Source organism: Rhinatrema bivittatum, chromosome 10, assembly GCF_901001135.1.
Source record: "Rhinatrema bivittatum chromosome 10, aRhiBiv1.1, whole genome shotgun sequence".
Classification (NCBI taxonomy): domain Eukaryota; kingdom Metazoa; phylum Chordata; class Amphibia; order Gymnophiona; family Rhinatrematidae; genus Rhinatrema; species Rhinatrema bivittatum.
The window spans coordinates 116,603,966-116,621,392 of record NC_042624.1 but is presented as its reverse complement, the minus strand read 5'-3'; the positions used below and the strand labels follow the sequence as shown (position 1 = coordinate 116,621,392).

General features: G+C 45.2%; 1 protein-coding gene across 2 annotated transcripts in view; it reads left to right on the top strand.

Annotated features, from left to right (window-relative positions):
- The window catches only part of LOC115100084 (cytochrome P450 4B1-like), a 43,189-nt gene that overhangs the window by 20,832 nt on the left and 4,930 nt on the right, over window positions 1-17,427 (top strand). For both annotated transcript variants that reach the window (XM_029618280.1, XM_029618278.1), the window contains 2 exons: window positions 12,968-13,101; window positions 16,060-16,124. In XM_029618280.1, the coding sequence (XP_029474140.1) occupies window positions 12,968-13,101; window positions 16,060-16,124 (199 nt within the window). The remainder of the gene's footprint in view (window positions 1-12,967; window positions 13,102-16,059; window positions 16,125-17,427) is intronic.

The window sequence follows — 17,427 nt, the reverse complement described above, 5'->3', positions numbered from 1 at the left end:
GACGCCAAATGGTAGCACAGAGAGCCAGAAGGTGGTATTCAAAAAAATCAACAAAAAGAGTTTACTTGATCTTGAAAAACATTGTCCATGCCAAATTGCAAAATCATGAACCCCAAGGCTGTCCATGGTGCACTTTATCCCAGATGTATTCTTCTGGTCTGATTCAGTAACCGGTACGCCTTCCCTGTAGAGGATAGGAAAATTCTCCTCTTCCACAATCATAGAAAAATAGGAAAAATAGAACAAACTTTCCTCGCTACACAACAAGATAGAACAACTCCTTCCAAACCAGCAGTCTTTGTCCCCACTGTAACAGGTGGCAGGGCAAAGTGGTTGAGACTCCGGTCCCCTCAGCTCGGGGGTGTGGGCCTCACTGTTGATAGGGCTGGTGCAAAACTTACAGCCTGCCGCCCCCCTGAACAAAAACATTTACTACAGTCTTCTCAGCTAAAAATATCACTTGCAACATGAATATCATATTTACATGCAATGCTGAAAAAACCCTGCAAAAATGTAAAAAAAAAGGCCCTTGGACTTGGTATTAGGGCTATCGTAATGTGTGTTGGGTATGGGCTTGGCCCTCAGAAAGCCACAAGTAAAATGAATTACAATTTCAATATAATAAATCTCCCATTCCAAAATGGCAATAACTGCCAGCACTCAAACACTAATAACTCTACTTATGAATAGGCAAACCTGCAATTATTACACCAGGCCCTATAATGCCAGGACACCTACTATTAGGAAAACAGAAAAAGTTAAGCTGCTGTAGATCCCTACACAGAACCTACACTAGAATCTAGCAGAATATGTGAACTCAGTCACACGTGCAAAATACAAACAGACCCTCAGCAAATGCAGAATAAAGTGACCATAAAGTAGTACTAGAAACATGCAGACAAAAAGGGGCGGATTTTCAGAGCCCTGCTCGCGTAAATCCGCCCAAAACCGGGCGGATTTACGCGAGCAGGGCCCTGCGCGCCGGTGAGCCTATTTTACATAGGCTCACCGGCGCGCGCAGAACCCCGGGACTCGCGTAAGTCCCGGGGTTTTCGGAGTGGGCATGTCGGGAGGCGTGTCGGGGGCGGGGCCGGAGCGCGCGGCGTTGTGGGGGCGTGTTGGCAGCGTTTTGGGGGCGGGTACGGGGGCGTGGCTACGGCCCGGGGGCGTGGCCGCGCCCTCCGTACCCGCCCCCAGGTTGCGGCCCGGCGCGCAGGAGGCCCGCTGGTGCGCGGGGATTTACGCCTCCCTCTGGGAGGCGTAAATCCCCCGACAAAGGTAGGATGGGGGTTTAGACAGGGCCGGGCGGGTGGGTTAGGTAGGGGAAGGGAGGGGAAGGTGAGGGGAGGGCAAAGGAAAGTTCCCTTCTAGGCCGCTCCGATTTCGGAGCGGCCTAGGAGGGAACGGGGGTAGGCTGCGCGGCTCGGCGCGCGCAGGCTATACGAAATCGATAGCCTTGCGCGCGCCGATCCAGGATTTTAGCCGATACGCGCGACTACGTGCGTATCTACTAAAATCCAGCGTACTTTTGTTTGCGCCTGGAGCGCAAACAAAAGTAGGCTGTTCGCGCTCGTCTGAAAATCTACCCCAAAATGAACTGTAAACCACAACAAGCCAGACTATGTATGCAGTGAAACAATGGAAAAACAGAAGCATTAAAATTCCTCATAAATACCAAACAATAAATTCAGGAAATATAAATCATCAATAGAAGTAAACCATACTAATAAAAAGAATATTTCAAAACATCTGACAAACAGAATAACATCCAATAATATAAAACTCATATAAATTTTCCAAAGACCAATAAAATATTTCAAATCTCACCCAATACTTAAAATCGATAAAAAATCCCTTGCTGTCCATACCTGGGATCTTTTGATTTCCAGATGCCCTGAGATTGTCGTGCATTAGCAGGGAAGAGGATGGGGTTTGCTGCTCAGTCTTTCTCCTCTCACTCATACATGCACACATATTCAATCACGGAACATGCTCTCTCTCTCTCTCTCACACACACACACACACACACACATACAGACATGCTTTCACACACACACACACATGTACACAAATGCAGACATGCTCTCACAGACACACCTTCACAGATGCACTCTCTCACACACACAGACATGTTCTCTCACATACACAGATACAGACATGCTGTCATAGAAAAACCACACACAGACATGCTTTCACACATACACAGACATGCTCTCATAGACGCAAACAGAGACACACATATATGCTTTAACACACACACACACACACACACACACAGACAAAGATATGTTCTCACAGATACATAGACATATTCTCAGACACAGGTATACACACACATACATGCACACTGCTCTCACAGACACACCCACACACATGCTGTCTGTCTCTCTCTCTCACACACACACACACAGACGTGCTCTCGCACATCACAGAAAGACATGCTCTCACCCACAGACAGGCTCTCACAGACACACAGACACAGAACTGTTCTCACACATACACAGACAGACATGCTCTCACAGACACACACACACATAGACAGGCTCTAACACACAGACACAGATATTCTCTCAGACACACATGCTCTCTCATAGATAGACACAGACACACTCTTACTCCCTCACTCCTCCCTCCCTCCCCATCAGAAACACAGCGGTAGCATCTTCCTTCAGCCCCCGTGGCAGACAGGAGTCTGCATCTTTCTTGAGGCTGCTGCTCTGTTTCCTGCAGGGTGGGACTGCATTGTTGCTGCTGCTCCTGCGCTCGAAAGCCATGCAGGTTGGGTCTGATCTTGCTGCTTCCCGTGACAGCTTGGGGAATGCGGCGTTTTTTCCGCTGCTTCTGGCCACAGCGACATGGCCTGGCCTTTCCTTCTTCCCGCCCACACACATCCACCACTTCCTCTTCCAGGCCATATGGGTTGAAAGAAGAAGCCATTCCGTTGTCGTCCCCAGACCTGTGGCAATCTAAGCGGTCGCCTAGCCCATCTAGTGCTTCCACCGACCCTGACTGTCAGAAACTGGTAAAACATCACTGGATACAAAAACTCTCTTTTACAAAAATGCTTCTCTTCCAGTAGTCTCTGTCCCTCTTTAATTGGACACCAGTTAAAACTACTGCGAAATCCAGCCTTACCAGGGAAGGTGTAACTGGCCCTCCTGAACAGGGTACAGGTCCAGGAACTCTCAGCTTCTTCAATCTTCTCTAGTTGGTGAGCCGTGAGGTCTACCAGAAAGACCTCCAAACTCCTCACACAAGATGGTGTCACACAGGACAGCTTCTTCCTCAAGCGTCTTCTTCCTCACCCATCTGATATAGGGCCAGACCCATCCCAAAAAGGGGAAGATCAAAATAGAGGAGAGGATCCCCAAGATGCAAAAATCTCCAAAAAGTGTAAAAAGGGATCATAAGGACATAAGAACATAAGAACATGCCATACTGGGTCAGACCAAGGGTCCATCAGGCCCAGTATCCTGTTTCCAACAGTGGCCAAGCGAGGTTATAAGTATCTGGCAGGATCCGAAGAGGTAGAAAGAGTCCAAGCTGCTTATCCCAGGGATAAAAAGTGGATTTCTGCAATACCACCTTAATAATTTATTTATTTTTATTTTATTTATTTAAGTTTTTTATATACCAACATTCAAGACGATAGTCCCATCATGCTGGTTCACAAGAAACAGGAGTGCAAAATAAACTTAAAACTTGAACAATAGTGCAGAAAAAGCAGTTACATGTAACAAGGAAAGATAGAACTTGGAGTAAGAAGGAAAAGGAAGATCAGATAAATACATATAATTACATTGTAAGAGGTAGCTATAATGTCCATAATGGTTTATGGACTTGTCCAAATCTTTTTTAAACACAGCTACACTAATAGCTTTCACCACATCCTCTGGCAATGAATTCCAGAGCTTAATTATGCATTGAGTAAAAAAAAATGTATTATGTAGTAACTTCATTGTGTGTCCTCTGGTCCTTGTACTTTTCAAAAGAGTAAACAATTGATTAAAGTTTTCTCGATCTATTCCACTAATTATTTAGTGTGGGTTGCAAAGCCCCTGTCACATTCTCCCCTGCCCATTAAAAATAAAACAAATTTGGATCAGGAGACTGATTCAGATCTTTTTTTTGTATCTTATTTCATCTATAAACTATACAATAACACACTCTAATGGTGCAGAGACATTCACAATAACAAATGTAGGTGTAATAATTCCAAATGCCTACTTAGGGGAACTCAAACCCAAGGGAAGCATGGCCAGCATGGTGAAACCGGACAGCATTAAGCACACACATTAACATATCACAATTAAACACAATCAGAGTAGTATTATGAAATAGTTTATCTGCGTGGAAAACACAGAGCAAGCAATTTCACACTCATCTCATGAGCCCATTATAAGCCCTCAGGGAAGAGCTTAAAAGAACACCCATGTTAATACAAAAACTACATCAAGCAGGCCTGCTGAAGGAAGAGCAGCTGGCCTCTTCCACCCAAAGAGGCAGAGAGCACTGGCACAGCAAACCCAATCCAGGGAGCAGCACCACCCTCCACCAGAGCAGCAGGGAACGTGCCAAGAAATACCACAAGTATCTCCTGGGGGGGAGAAGTGCCAGGAAGAACGTCCTTATAAACCTCATCAAACACTTGTGCAATCCCCGTCAGAAGGTTACAGCATAAAATCTTCTTCGCATTTAATGGCGGACGTGGCTCCCTTTGGTTAGGAACCAGGGATCTAATTATCCCTTAGAGGAGAGGGAAAAAGTGGCTCACCTGCAACCTTAGAGCAAGATCTGAAAAGGTAAATTGGTGGGAGGCCTAGAGGGCCAGAAAACTTACAGGAGGACCAGAAAAGTAAAAAAGAAATATACTGAATACCTTAAATATTTATAATGTGTTTTCATAGTTTTTCTATTTTTATGGAAATTTATATTTTTATACCTTAACCACCACATTCATTAACAACCTATCACCAATACATTTCCTTCAAACATATTTATAATATTTCTTTCTTTCCCCCACAAAAGCCAAGTAATGAAACATTTCAGGCACCATCTGTAATTAGACTGCATGCAATAATCACATCACATGCAAAACATTATTGTATATAACAACAAAATCAACTCCATAATAATTGTTTCAGCTATCGTATCCAAAACATTCCCACCCACACGATGCAAGTAATAATTACATGGTAGCATCCATCCATTCTATCTTCTATGGCTTGTACCACGTGCTTGTAGCTGGATAAGGCAGATATTCTACAAGAAGAGAGAAAACACACCCTCCCGCCACAAGGCAAATATAGAAAACAGCTCAACACACATTTTCTTTTCAGCATTTGCAAAATATGGTAAACAGAATTAGTAGTAATAAGCAGAGTTCCCACCACTTTCTTAATAAGAAATGGCTACTTAATTCTGTGTCACTTACAAACCTTCTTCATCATCATTTCCCTCAGGCCTCCGGGTGAGGTTTCTTTACAAAGACTCCTATCTGGAATTGATCACAATACCCATCCCACCGTTATTACTGCACAATTGCTTATAAATGTTCCTTCCGACTTTCAGCTCTTTCACGCTTGGTGCTGTCCTTCTCACTACATAGTCTGGGTGGCTGCGAATGAAGTCATAATCGGTTTTGTCTTGGATCACATATTTATCCGTGTACTCTCAAATCTACTCCTCGTGATGCTGCTTGATGTAGTTCATGATGTACAAGAGGGCCTGCGTCTTTCTCCACACGAGTTGCTTAGCTTGTGATGCTCGCTTAATCTTTTGTTCCATGGCAAGGGTGCTGGGGAGCACTTACGACTGGTCATGGACTTCCCAGGATATGGGATGATCAAGAATGTCTGCATTTACCAGACTTCAGGATTCCGACATACGAGCAGCCACCTCATTTGACAACAATGTTAGTTCTTTGCCCTGCCTGCTACAGAAAGAGGCAGGGGACATAGCAGCACTGGAATAGGCTCTGGTTGATACCCCAGAACTTGAATACAAGGACAAGCAATCTATTCACTGTTGACAAAACTCTAGCATAGTTTCCAGACTTATGGCCAACAGATTGCTATGAGGGGGTCATAGTTGCAAACCGCCTCCATACACTGCCACTGAAACTGCCATATTCTTTTAACGGGAATCATAGTTATACTCACTAAAGTCCTGCAACCCCTCCATGAGGATCGTAAGCTGGTGGACTCCTTGTCTGATGAATAACTCTGATTCTGTACCAGATGTTACAGCCATATCCTCAAAATAGTTGACCAGGCCTCACTGCAGGTTTGCACCATGAGGCTCACCCATATGACATTATTCTGTCTTCATTGGCCAAAGCCTCTCGCACCATGGCATCCACATGTTCCAGCAGCGAAGTACTATTGGCCATAGCCTTCTCAATACAGGCAGATCCCTCAAGAACTTCTTCAACTATCATCTTGGGGGAGCTCATGTGTTGTAACATTAGTTCAAAAGGCAGATCATTTCCCTGCTCATTTTCAGTAGGGTCCTCAGTTAGTGCATCAAGTCTCTCTCTAGGTGTTTTACTCCTTGCCCCACCGCTTGCTGTACTCCCCTCAGACCTCACTGGGGAGGTGAGTATAGGGTCTGTCCCTACCACCACATGGGCAACTGCACTCACTACAACTGGTTTGGTCCAAGTCAGTCCAATACTAGTATCAGCCTTGAAAAACATTGCCGCTCAGCAATAAATCGGTTGTGGCCTCTGGAAGGTACAGAACTCAGCACATTACACTGCTGCCACACAATTAAGGCCAGCCTCAGTTGTCCTCTTGGATAAATCAGGCACAAGCTTTCACCTGATGACGGACCAGCACTAGCGGTGGCTCCACTGTATAGGCCATTCACTGCATCTCCATCCAATGTGGTCCAGCCCTCCTCCAGGCCCAATGGCTGGGGGCTATCTCGCACCCGGGATATGAACAAGTTGGCCATCCGCTCCAATGAAGTAAAGGCTGAGTAGTAAATGATAAAGGACTCTCAGTGTCTGCTGTCCAGTGTTCCTTGCTCTCACATCATGGCTGGCTGGGGCTCGCATGCAGTATATCTTCATCATCTCCTCATGCTAAAAAGTCCTTCTCTACTGCATGGGGAAATCAGTTGCATCTCCGTGGTTGGTGAGTGATGATTCAGGGTTGACTGTCTAGATCATGTGCACCACCATGCATTTCTGGCATTCTCTCTTCTGGTGGGAAAAACACCATTTTGTCAGAATTTTTCACACAAAAAAATCACTAACACGTCAGACCTTTTCCATAGCAAACTCCACCACAGTCGCACATTTAGGCCCCTGTTCAGGGGCCTGTAACCCCTAGTTCATTTTCTGGACTGAATTCAAATGCCACCCAATTCCCAGGATGCTATCGATGACCAGGGCTTCTGTTTGCTCTTTAACTCCAGTAGATCCTGGGTTGCTGGGGTTCCACCGGTAGGGAAAGGGTAGAACCTCCAAGGCTCTCAGTGTGGGAGTGGGGATACTCAACAGCATCACTCAATCTCACCCACTTCTTAGACTCTGCCAAACTTGTACTCACAGCTGGAGAGTTCAATAACCTGAGAAGACACCAAGTAATCCAGCAGAGATCCAGGAGGCGGTATTCAACAAAAATCAACAAAAAGAGTTTACTTGATCTTGAAAAACATTGTCCATGCCAATATTGGAAAAATCATAAACAAAAGCAGAAGGAAAATCACCCCAAAGCGACAGTCTCTCTGTCCATGGTACACTTTATCCAGATGTATTCCTTTGGTCTGAATCAGTGTCCAGTTCTAAGGATGTGCATTCTTTTAAAATGAAAGGGTCAATGTCAACAACATTGTCTATTTTGTTTCATTTTGTTGGAACCACGAAACAAAAGAAAAAATGCTGAAATTTCATTTTTTTTTAGTTTCGTATTAGTGCCCACTAACCACATCATTAGGGAAATTAAAAAAAAAAAAAAACCACCAATGAACCATTCTGAAAATTAAATCCAAACAAAGAATGACATGAAACAAAAACACAAAACCCCCCCACTGTACACCCCTATCCAGTACTCCTTCGCCATAGAGAGTAGGAGAATTCTCCTCTTCCACAATCATAGAAAAAATAGAACAAACTCTCCTTGCTTCACAAGACAGAACAACTCCTTCCAAACCAGCAGTCTTTGTCCCCACTGTAACAGGTGGCAGGGCAAAGTGGCTGAGACTCCGGTCCCTTCAGCTAGGGGGTGTGGGTGTCATTGTTGAAAATTGGTAAAAAATCATTGGATACAAAAACTCTTTTCCAGTAGTCTCTGCCCCGCTGGAAGGGCTGGATATCATAGTGGTTTCAACCTGCGACCCTCCTGAACAGGGTACTGGTCCGAGGAACTCTCAGATTCTTCAATCTTCTCCAGTTGGTGAGCCAGAAGACCTCCAAACTCCTCACACAAGATGGTGTCTCACAGGACAGCTTCTTCCATCCCAAAAAGGGGAAGGTCAAAATAGGGGAGAGGATGCCCAAGATGCAAACGTCTCCAAAAAGGTGTAAAAAAGGGAAATGTTTAGTGTGGGTTGCTAAGCCCCCATCACAGTGGATTTGAATAAGGCCAGAGAGGGAGAATGACGCATCAGCTCAGGAAGTCTGTTCGAAGTGTATGGTGCAGCAAGGTGGAAGGCCCTGAGTCGGGAGTTGGCGTTGGAGGAGTAGGGCATAGGTAGGAACATAGAACTTGCGCCAATGGAGGGGTGAAGCTGTAACTGAAGAAACCCCATTCTGCCCAGTCAAAGGGGAAAACAAGATGGACATTGCGGGTTGCTAGCTAGAACCATGGATAGATGAATCTTTATACCCATATTTTCTAGTCCCCATAATATCCCCCAGCCCTAAAACCACAAGGGCCCAAGGCAGGGAGTACACTGCACCAGGAATACAAGTTTATTCTTTACTCAAGCCATCAGAACATAAGCAAAATAGTCATAAGGACAGTAAATGCAAATAATAAACACTACTTATTGAGACTAGCAGTATACAAAGAGATACCAGAAAAATATCAGTGCGCAATAGTCTACGTAAAACCCTTAACACTATTCTTGATGGCAGTGTCCTGGGAGGCTGACTAGGAACCTCCCCTTATGTGCCTGGCTCAGAAAATGAAATAAAGTTCAATGTGGTACAAATAAGAAGGAATCTCCTTTAGAGTGGTAACAGGTACAGCTAGCTGAAACGTTGGGGTCCAGGTATTCATTTTCTTGGTTTTATTTGATATGCAGTTTAATTTGTTCAATATCAGTTTATTCCATTTGTTGCTGACCATCTGTGCTGGAGAAGAGGGGAAGAGCTAGATGGCCTTAGGATGAACGGCAACCATTTTGAACCCCCCCCCCCCCGAATTATGAGGCAGGAGTGACTGGAGGTCACTCCTGCTCATGGAAGACCTACCTGCCCTGTTCCAGCTCTGCCTTCTGTTCCAGCCTTGTCTTCAGTTCCTGTCCTGCTTGACCATGTCAGAAAGTCCTGCCAGATCCCAGAACCTGTGGGTTCAACCCAAGGGGGAGGAAGCTGGCCATGTGGAAGACCTTGTCCTGAAATCCTGTACCACTCCTGTTGGGGAATATCAGGATCCAGCCTGCCTGACCATAACAGCTGCTCTTAACAATAAACTTATCTTTGGCTCAGAATATCTAACTTCAAGGAAGGGAAATCATCTGGCAGCTTAAACATACTTGAAAAATCTCTATGGTTACTTAAGAGAACACACTATGAGATCCAGCCCTAAATGTACATGCATTAATGGGAGGTGCCATTTTGGGGGGAAGGAGGAGGAAGAATCTCAGGAGGGAAGGGGGCTCTCCTGTAGATGAGGGAGGACTGAGGAGCTCTCTGGTCAGAGAAATGAAAAGTGGGGCTTTGAAGAGTTGCCTGCTGGGTGTGAGACAGCTTTCTTTGGAAGAGATCTGGGATAGCCACCTCTGGATTTTCTCACAGCTGTGGAAACTTACCTGCCAGAATATGATACTCCAGGTACATTTCCTATCAGATTACAAACCCTCAGAGCAGTCTGCAGAGCATTGAATTTCATGGTTCTGTTCAACGTTTTCGTTAGCAATATTATATGGAAGGGCCATTTGGAAAGGTTTGCCTTTACGTGGATGATAACAAAATCTGCAACTGGGTAGATACCTTAGAGCAGGGCTTCCCAAACCTGTCCTGGGGACCTCACAGCCAGTCGGGTTTTCAGGATATCCACAATGAGATACATTTGCATATACCGAGTCTCCATGGTATGCAGATGTATCTCCTGCATATTCATTGTGTTTATCCTGAAAATTCGACTGGCTGTGGGGTCCCCAGGACAGGTTTGGGAAGCCCTGCCTTAAAAGGTGTGGAAAACATGATGTGGGATCTAGCAAAGCTTGGGGAATGATTTAGAATTTGACAGCCAAGATTTAATGCTAAAAATGAAGGTCTGTGCATTTAGACTGCAAAAAGCCAAGGCAGGGGTATAGAATAGGGGGTGACATTTTTCTACGCATACAGTATAGCAAGTACTCGATCTGGGGGTGATCGCATCCGATGATCTTAAGATGGCGAAAGAGGTGGAGAAGGCAACAGCAAAAGCCAGAAGGATGCTTGGTAGCATAGGGAAAGGAACAGCAAGAAGGAAAAAGGAGGTGATATCACCTCTGTGTAAGTCCCTGGTGAGATCTCATTTGGAGTCCTGTGCACAGTTCTGGAGACCGCACCTTCCAAAGGATAGAAACTGAATACAGCCAGTCCAAAGAGTGGCTTCTGAAACGGTCCATGGTCATCATCATCATGGGGACAGACCTAAAGATCTAAACAGGAGGAGGAGGAGGAGATATGATAAAGCATTTAAACACTTTCAAGAGACAGAGGCACTGGAGGTGAACCTCTTTCCATGGAAAGGAGGCTCTGGAATGTGGAGTCATGGGATGAGGGTGAAAGGGGTAGAATTTGGAGTAATCTAAGGAAATATTTCTGTACAGAAAGGGTGGTAGATGCATGGAAGAGCTTCTGTGGTGGAGACAAGGACAGTATGTGAATTCAAGAAAGCATGGGACAAGCCCAGGAGATCTCTGAGGGTTAGGAAGGGACTTTAAGGATAAGAAGGAGATGTGGCTGGGCAGACTGGATGGGCTGTGTGCTCTTTATCTGCTCTCATCTTCTGTTTTTATGATTACATCTTGGTATCTTGTTTGAGCTGGATCATTGATGACCAGGAGGGAAGAGAGCCAGTTACCTAACAATTGCTATCGACAATTTAAATAAGACCTACCCTCCTGGGCTGCGATTGGAGGACGCTGTCAAGCTATTTCATTAGGAAATTGGCCATACGAGCCGGCATTCTTTCTGTAGGCTCCTCCTCTGCACACTGTACAAGGGGTTTTGTTGAAAGATCATGCATGCAGTACTAACACGTGGATGCACCATGTCTGAATGTACCTGCTGCAAGATCTCTGCTGTTGAGCTAATTCTGGCGTGAAGTAGTTTTTTGGGAATATCCTGCAGTGCAGTCTGGACATGCATGCGGAGTTGAGAGAGCCATTTCTTCACCAACAGGGCCTTGGAGCTCCAACGCCCTCCCCATGGGAAGAGCCTTCATGAAACTTGTCTCAGGGCTCCTGACTTGAGAAACGTCGGACAGTATCATGCATTGAAATCCTGTTTTGTTTTTCTTTTTTAACTTTAGTTTCAGCTCAGCGCTTTTCGCTGGCAGCTCGTTACATTCAGGGACGGTGTCACAAACTAAAGCCTGATTTACTGAGTTTTTCTCGTAGACACAGAATGGGAGAAAAGCCTTGGTAAATCAGGCTCTAAATTCGTACCTGAGGTGACGGAGGGAGAAGTGATTTGCCCAAGGTCGCAAGCAGTGGAAGCAGGATTTGAACCCTGGTTCAGAGCGTGATGCTCTGATCACGAGGTGACTCCTCCACTTGAATGCACAGTTACTGTACCTAGGGATGTGCATGGGGAAAAAAGATTGTTACATTTCCTGTTTTATTACCTATTTCTTTTTTTTTTCATTTCATTGTGTGTCATGCTAAATGGGTGGTGGCTCCGGGAACTTCTGAAATTAATTAATTAATTAATTAATTAATTAATTAAAAAATATTTCTATACCGTCTTTCACAAACAAAGTTTGACCAAAACGGTTTACAAAGTTATATTATAAAAGAAATCAAAAAATAGATAACTAAAATAAAAGTGTTTTAACTAAAAACAGTGAGGACTAAAAAGAAAATAAAATAAAAATAAAATAAAAATAAAACAAAAATAACAAACAAAGTAGAGTAATAGAAGGAAAAAAAAATACAATATATATTTGTAAACCCTAATCCTTTAAGAGTAACTATACTATTTTTACAAAAACAAGTAAAAGCCAGAAAAGATAAAGGAAAATATCCTAGAAACTATATCACATAGTAACCAGAACCATAAACGGTAAATAGCTGGGTTGTTAAGTAAAAGTAGATAGTATATAGCTTATTGGGATTAAGTGTTCAAACCATCAAGGTCTCCAAAAGCTATCTTGAATAAATACGTTTTTACTGCCTTCTTGAATTCTTTATGATTGGTGATTTGCCTTAAAGTGTTGGGAAGTGAGTTCCACAACAGGGGTCCTGCCACCGAAAAGGTTAAAGGGGCGGACAGTAAGCCCCGTGTAAGCAGCCTCCTCCGCACTCCCAAACACCCTCCCCACCCCCACAAGCCCCACTGCAAAGTACATGGTCTTCCATCCCCTTCCCGCCGTCCTGAGATTTGTGAGAATTGTCCAAAAGTTGGGGCTCCCCATTGCACCCCCATACCCACACGCCTGGAACCCTCCTTAACCTACATTGAAGGTCCCCCGGGGAGCATGAGCGAACCCCAATCCCTCCTGCCCCTCTGGTGCTATCACTCAAATAAGCAAGCGCAGATCTGTGCAAGGGAGCTCCTAGCGCTTCTTGTGCTTATTTTCAGGGATGACCTTGGCCGGATGAATTACACCACGATGTGCATCAAGGAGTGTCTGCGCCTGTACCCGCCGGTCCCTGGAGTGTCCCGGCAGCTCACCAAGCCGATCACCTTCTTTGACGGACGCTCCCTCCCGGCAGGTCAGCTTTTCCTCTTTTACTGAGAATCCTCCCCTATGGAACACAGATCTGGATCTCCGTTTCTCTAAATATTTAGGAATATACTGTAAGCCTGGGAAAACTCGTATGACTGCCTTCTTTCTAATGATGCTGCCCCTGATACTGCCCCCAGCTACTCACGTGGGAGGTCATGGGCCATTAACGCACCCAGGCTCTCGGGTGCTTCCTACACAAAGGGGAAAGGAATAATCTTTCCTGGCTCCTAAGGGTGTTCTGGAGATCCCTCCACCACAGTCCCATTAAAAGAAACACGCGCAGCACCGCTGTACGGTTTGCTCATAGATAGAAACCTCTTTAGTGGTGACGTCGTTAAAAATCAGATAGAGTTTAAAGCACAGTTAATGCGGAGAAACAACATTAAAAAAATTGCAGTCTCGATCGATAGCAATTCTGCACACCCCGGCAGAAGGTAATCTTGGCAAGGAATCCTTCCCTAAGGCACTTCTGGATGCAGGTCCCCAGGATCCAGGGCATGGGGGCGGGGCAGAGGCAGAGGCGCCTTTCTCTGACGTTTTCTCCGCTCAGCGGCTCTGTGGGATCCTCCCTCTGACTCTTGCAGCAATCCTGTCTTGGACCGATGAGAAGCCTGGAATGAAATTCCTTCTTTCTTTAACGTTAGGTCTCCTCTCGGCTTCTTCATCACAGACCTCGGAATCCGTTCCCTCCCAACCTCTGAGAAATTCCTCCCTACTGAATCTTCAGGAAGACTTGGGAATCCCTCGTGGATCCCATCGGAAGGACCCCCCTGAGTCCTGGAGTAGCTCGACCTTAGGCCCCCAGCCACTCTCCTAGGACAGAAATGAGGACAGGCATTGGTGAAACCACCTCCACCAGTGCCTCCCTCCTTGAGAGAGAGAGACCCCACTAAGACCCCTGAACCCTCTACTTCCACTCTACTTTGTCCGCACCCTCGGGGTCTGCTGAGGCTCTGAGGCCTACTGTCAAGGGATGGTTTTGTGACCCCCCCCTCTCCCGCACACATGAGCGATTACATTTGGTGTACAAAAGCCACGGGCAGCCGATGTCGTGCTGTGCTTTCCAAGTTATTCAGCCAGGCCAAAAAAACAAAGCTGATTTTTTTTTTTTTTTTTATGAGCACAAAGTTCAGCGTCCTCTGTATATTATGCAATTCCCCCTGCCTCTCAGCACCTCATCATGGACCTTTCCTTTTTACGGCACAGGGCGATCCTAAGCCCAATCACAGCGACAGCTTGTTCTTAAGGTGTACGGTCCAGGGCCTCAGCCGGCCCTGCTCCACCCCTCCTGGCTTCCAGAGGTGGAGTTATTGACTTCAGAGGGGCAGAGGATGGTATATTTTTTTTTTATTGATAAAATTTGTGAATCGCTTTCCAGGTTTCACGATAAAATCTTCCAAAGCAATGTGGCTTTTTTTTTTTTTTCCCGGCTGGTGGGGGGAGTTGGCAACCCTCGGCAGTTGTCTTGATTCACAGCCTGACTGCTGGTTACTGTACCTTTTCACCTACTCAGCTTCACTGATTCTTAGTTAATATTTAACTAGCATGAGGTGATGGTGCGGGAATATGGACAAAGTCGCCTTTATCGGGTCAAGATAATGTTGGCCGCCTCCTGGATGAAGCCGACACATAACGATATCAGATGGAAAATGCAATATAAATCTTAGATATGATGAACGTTTTTGACGGTAGAAAAGTAGTTATTTCAAAATACCAATACAGCCGGGACTGTGACCCTAGTTTTTGTGTTGATAGGGATTATGGCCAATTTTATTAAGTATTTCTAGCCTTCTTTGTAGTGGACTTATTTGGAAACTGCTGAGAGATGGACGTTGAAGAAGCCTGTGAGCAGAAAAGTTATTAGTGTAAAGTTACTGGGATAACTGCCCGGCGAGTCTGCCAGTGAATGTACCCAGTTAAAAGTTACCCGGATAACTTCAGGACAGGTCCTTGTCCTACCACACTTCAGCCAGGTATTGCTGGATATCCGGGCTCACTGGCTAAGGTTTAGTCCCGCCTCTGGAACACCCTTAGCTCCGCCTCTTTTCATCTGGTCAGTTTTGTGCAGATAAGGCTCACTGGCTAAGGTTTAGTCCCGCCTCTGGAACACCCTTAGCTCCGCCTCTTTTCATCTGGTCAGTTTTGTGCAGATAAGGCTCACTGGCTAAGGTTTAGTCCCGCCTCTGGAACATCCTTAGCTCCGCCTCTTTTCATCTGGTCAGTTTTGTGCAGATAAGGCTCACTGGCTAAGGTTTAGTCCCGCCTCTGGAACACCCTTAGCTCCGCCTCCTTTCATCTGGTCAGTTTTGTGCAGATAAGGAGATACCCAGACAAGCTTTAGCCGGTCCATGGAGAAAACATTTTCAAATCTCATTTTTTTTGTCCGGGTAACTGCAAAATTTACTCGGACCAAGCCTTTCCATATCAGCTCCGAGTTCCTTATGCCCAAGGGTCATTAGACTTTTACCCTTACCTTCCAGCAAGATGTCCATATGAGGAATTTAAGTTCATTAAGAAAATAATTACATCCAACAGAGTGTCTGCTCATTTGATCTATTGTGTGCAGTGGCCATGGGGCATTTACTGGGCCCCTTCAACACCCCAGATATTTAATACACAGCTTTGTAAAACCAACATAGTGATGAACATACGCGAGGGATTTTCAAACAGTTTGGGCCTGCAAGGGTATTTTCAAAGAGAAACTCTCTACAGGGTTTCCCTTTGAAAATGTAGGGACCATGGCAGCAGAATCATTGGACGTAAACTCTGGTGAGGCTGTGACATCGGAGGGGGACACCCCTCCACCCTCTGGACATCATTTAGCCCGGTGAAGAGGAGTGGGGAGTCGGAAAGCAAGCGATTAAATAAGATAAGGCAGCTTATTTGCAGTGCAAGTCACAGGGGTCCCTGTTAATGTGTTCTTCTATCCCTCCATTTCTCACAGGATCTGCGATTGTGCTGAGTATTTACTGTATTCACAGAAACCCCGATATATGGGAAGATCCGGAGGTACCGCTTTTATTCTGATGTTGCTTTTGGATAGCTTTTCATTGGTTCAGTAAGGTTTACCAATGTGGAGGGGGGGATGGGAAGGGGAGGATGTTGTTCCAATCTATTTTATTTATTTAAAATTCTTCTAGTCCGCCAAATTCAAAACAAATCGTTCCAGGTGGATTACAAACTAAAGCATTAATCCATTGAAATGCCCAGCTGACAAAATGAAAGCAATAGCCAAACAAATACAAATCATCCACAAACTCGAAAATCCTCATACTACAAAGCCCACCTTATGAAAAAGCAAACTTGAGACATGTGACAGCCCGGATGGCAAAAATGATTGGAAGCGATAGACTCAAACGCCTGCATGGAGAAAAACCACTTTAACCAAACGTTCAGAGATCTGACGTTCCACAGAGTGCAGCCGGCAATTGAAAATGAGGGATTATGGGAGGCTTGCGAGAGCCTCTTCTTAAACTGAGGACAATCCAACAGGAGATTCCCTGCAGAACGGAGAGCCAAGAAGGCGCATAATCTAATCGCAAGTCGCTCAAATAGTTAGGGCCACCGCCTCTGGAGGCTTTATTAACCGGCGTGAGGAGCTCACGTTTTGACAGGCAAGGCAGCCAGGAAGCCAGCGCAGCCCTCTAGGCCTAAGCCTAATTTAATCTCTCACACGGTAGCCACTTACCCGGCGAGCAGCCGGAAAGCCTGTAAATTGGCATTTCGGGAGCCCTAAATGAATAGAACTACAACACTCGACTGAATCTTGATATTCCGTCTGCACAACAGAACAAAACTCATCGGAATTTAGGATGTACTTAAGGTGCCTTACAGCTCTGAGCTTGCAAAATATTGACTGTAACTTTGCTTTGCTGTCAATGTAATCCCAAGGTCTTGTACTTCAGATAAGAAAGTAATCGCTTGCTTATCAATCTGCTGTTGGCATGAAGCAACTGGGATGGGGTCAGGGCTCACCCAGAGGACTTCAGTTTTCTGCAGAAGGAGGCCTAGGTTATTTTGGCACATCCATTTCCTAATGGCTTGCACATAGATAGTCGGGAAGGCCATAGTAGTAGGCCAGCAAGTGTCAACCGATAAAAAAAAAAAAAAAAAAAAAGTGAATATCATTGGTGTAGATTTTATAAAGGACCCTATGTGAGGTAATGAGCTCCTCCAAAGGGCAGAGATAAATGTTAAAAAGTTTAGCTGACAAGGCAGATCCTTGAGGAACACCAGAAACGATTGTCTCCAAGAAGAGCCAGAATATCCAATCTCAACTTGGGTTTGGCCTGAAAAAAATCAACATCCCCTA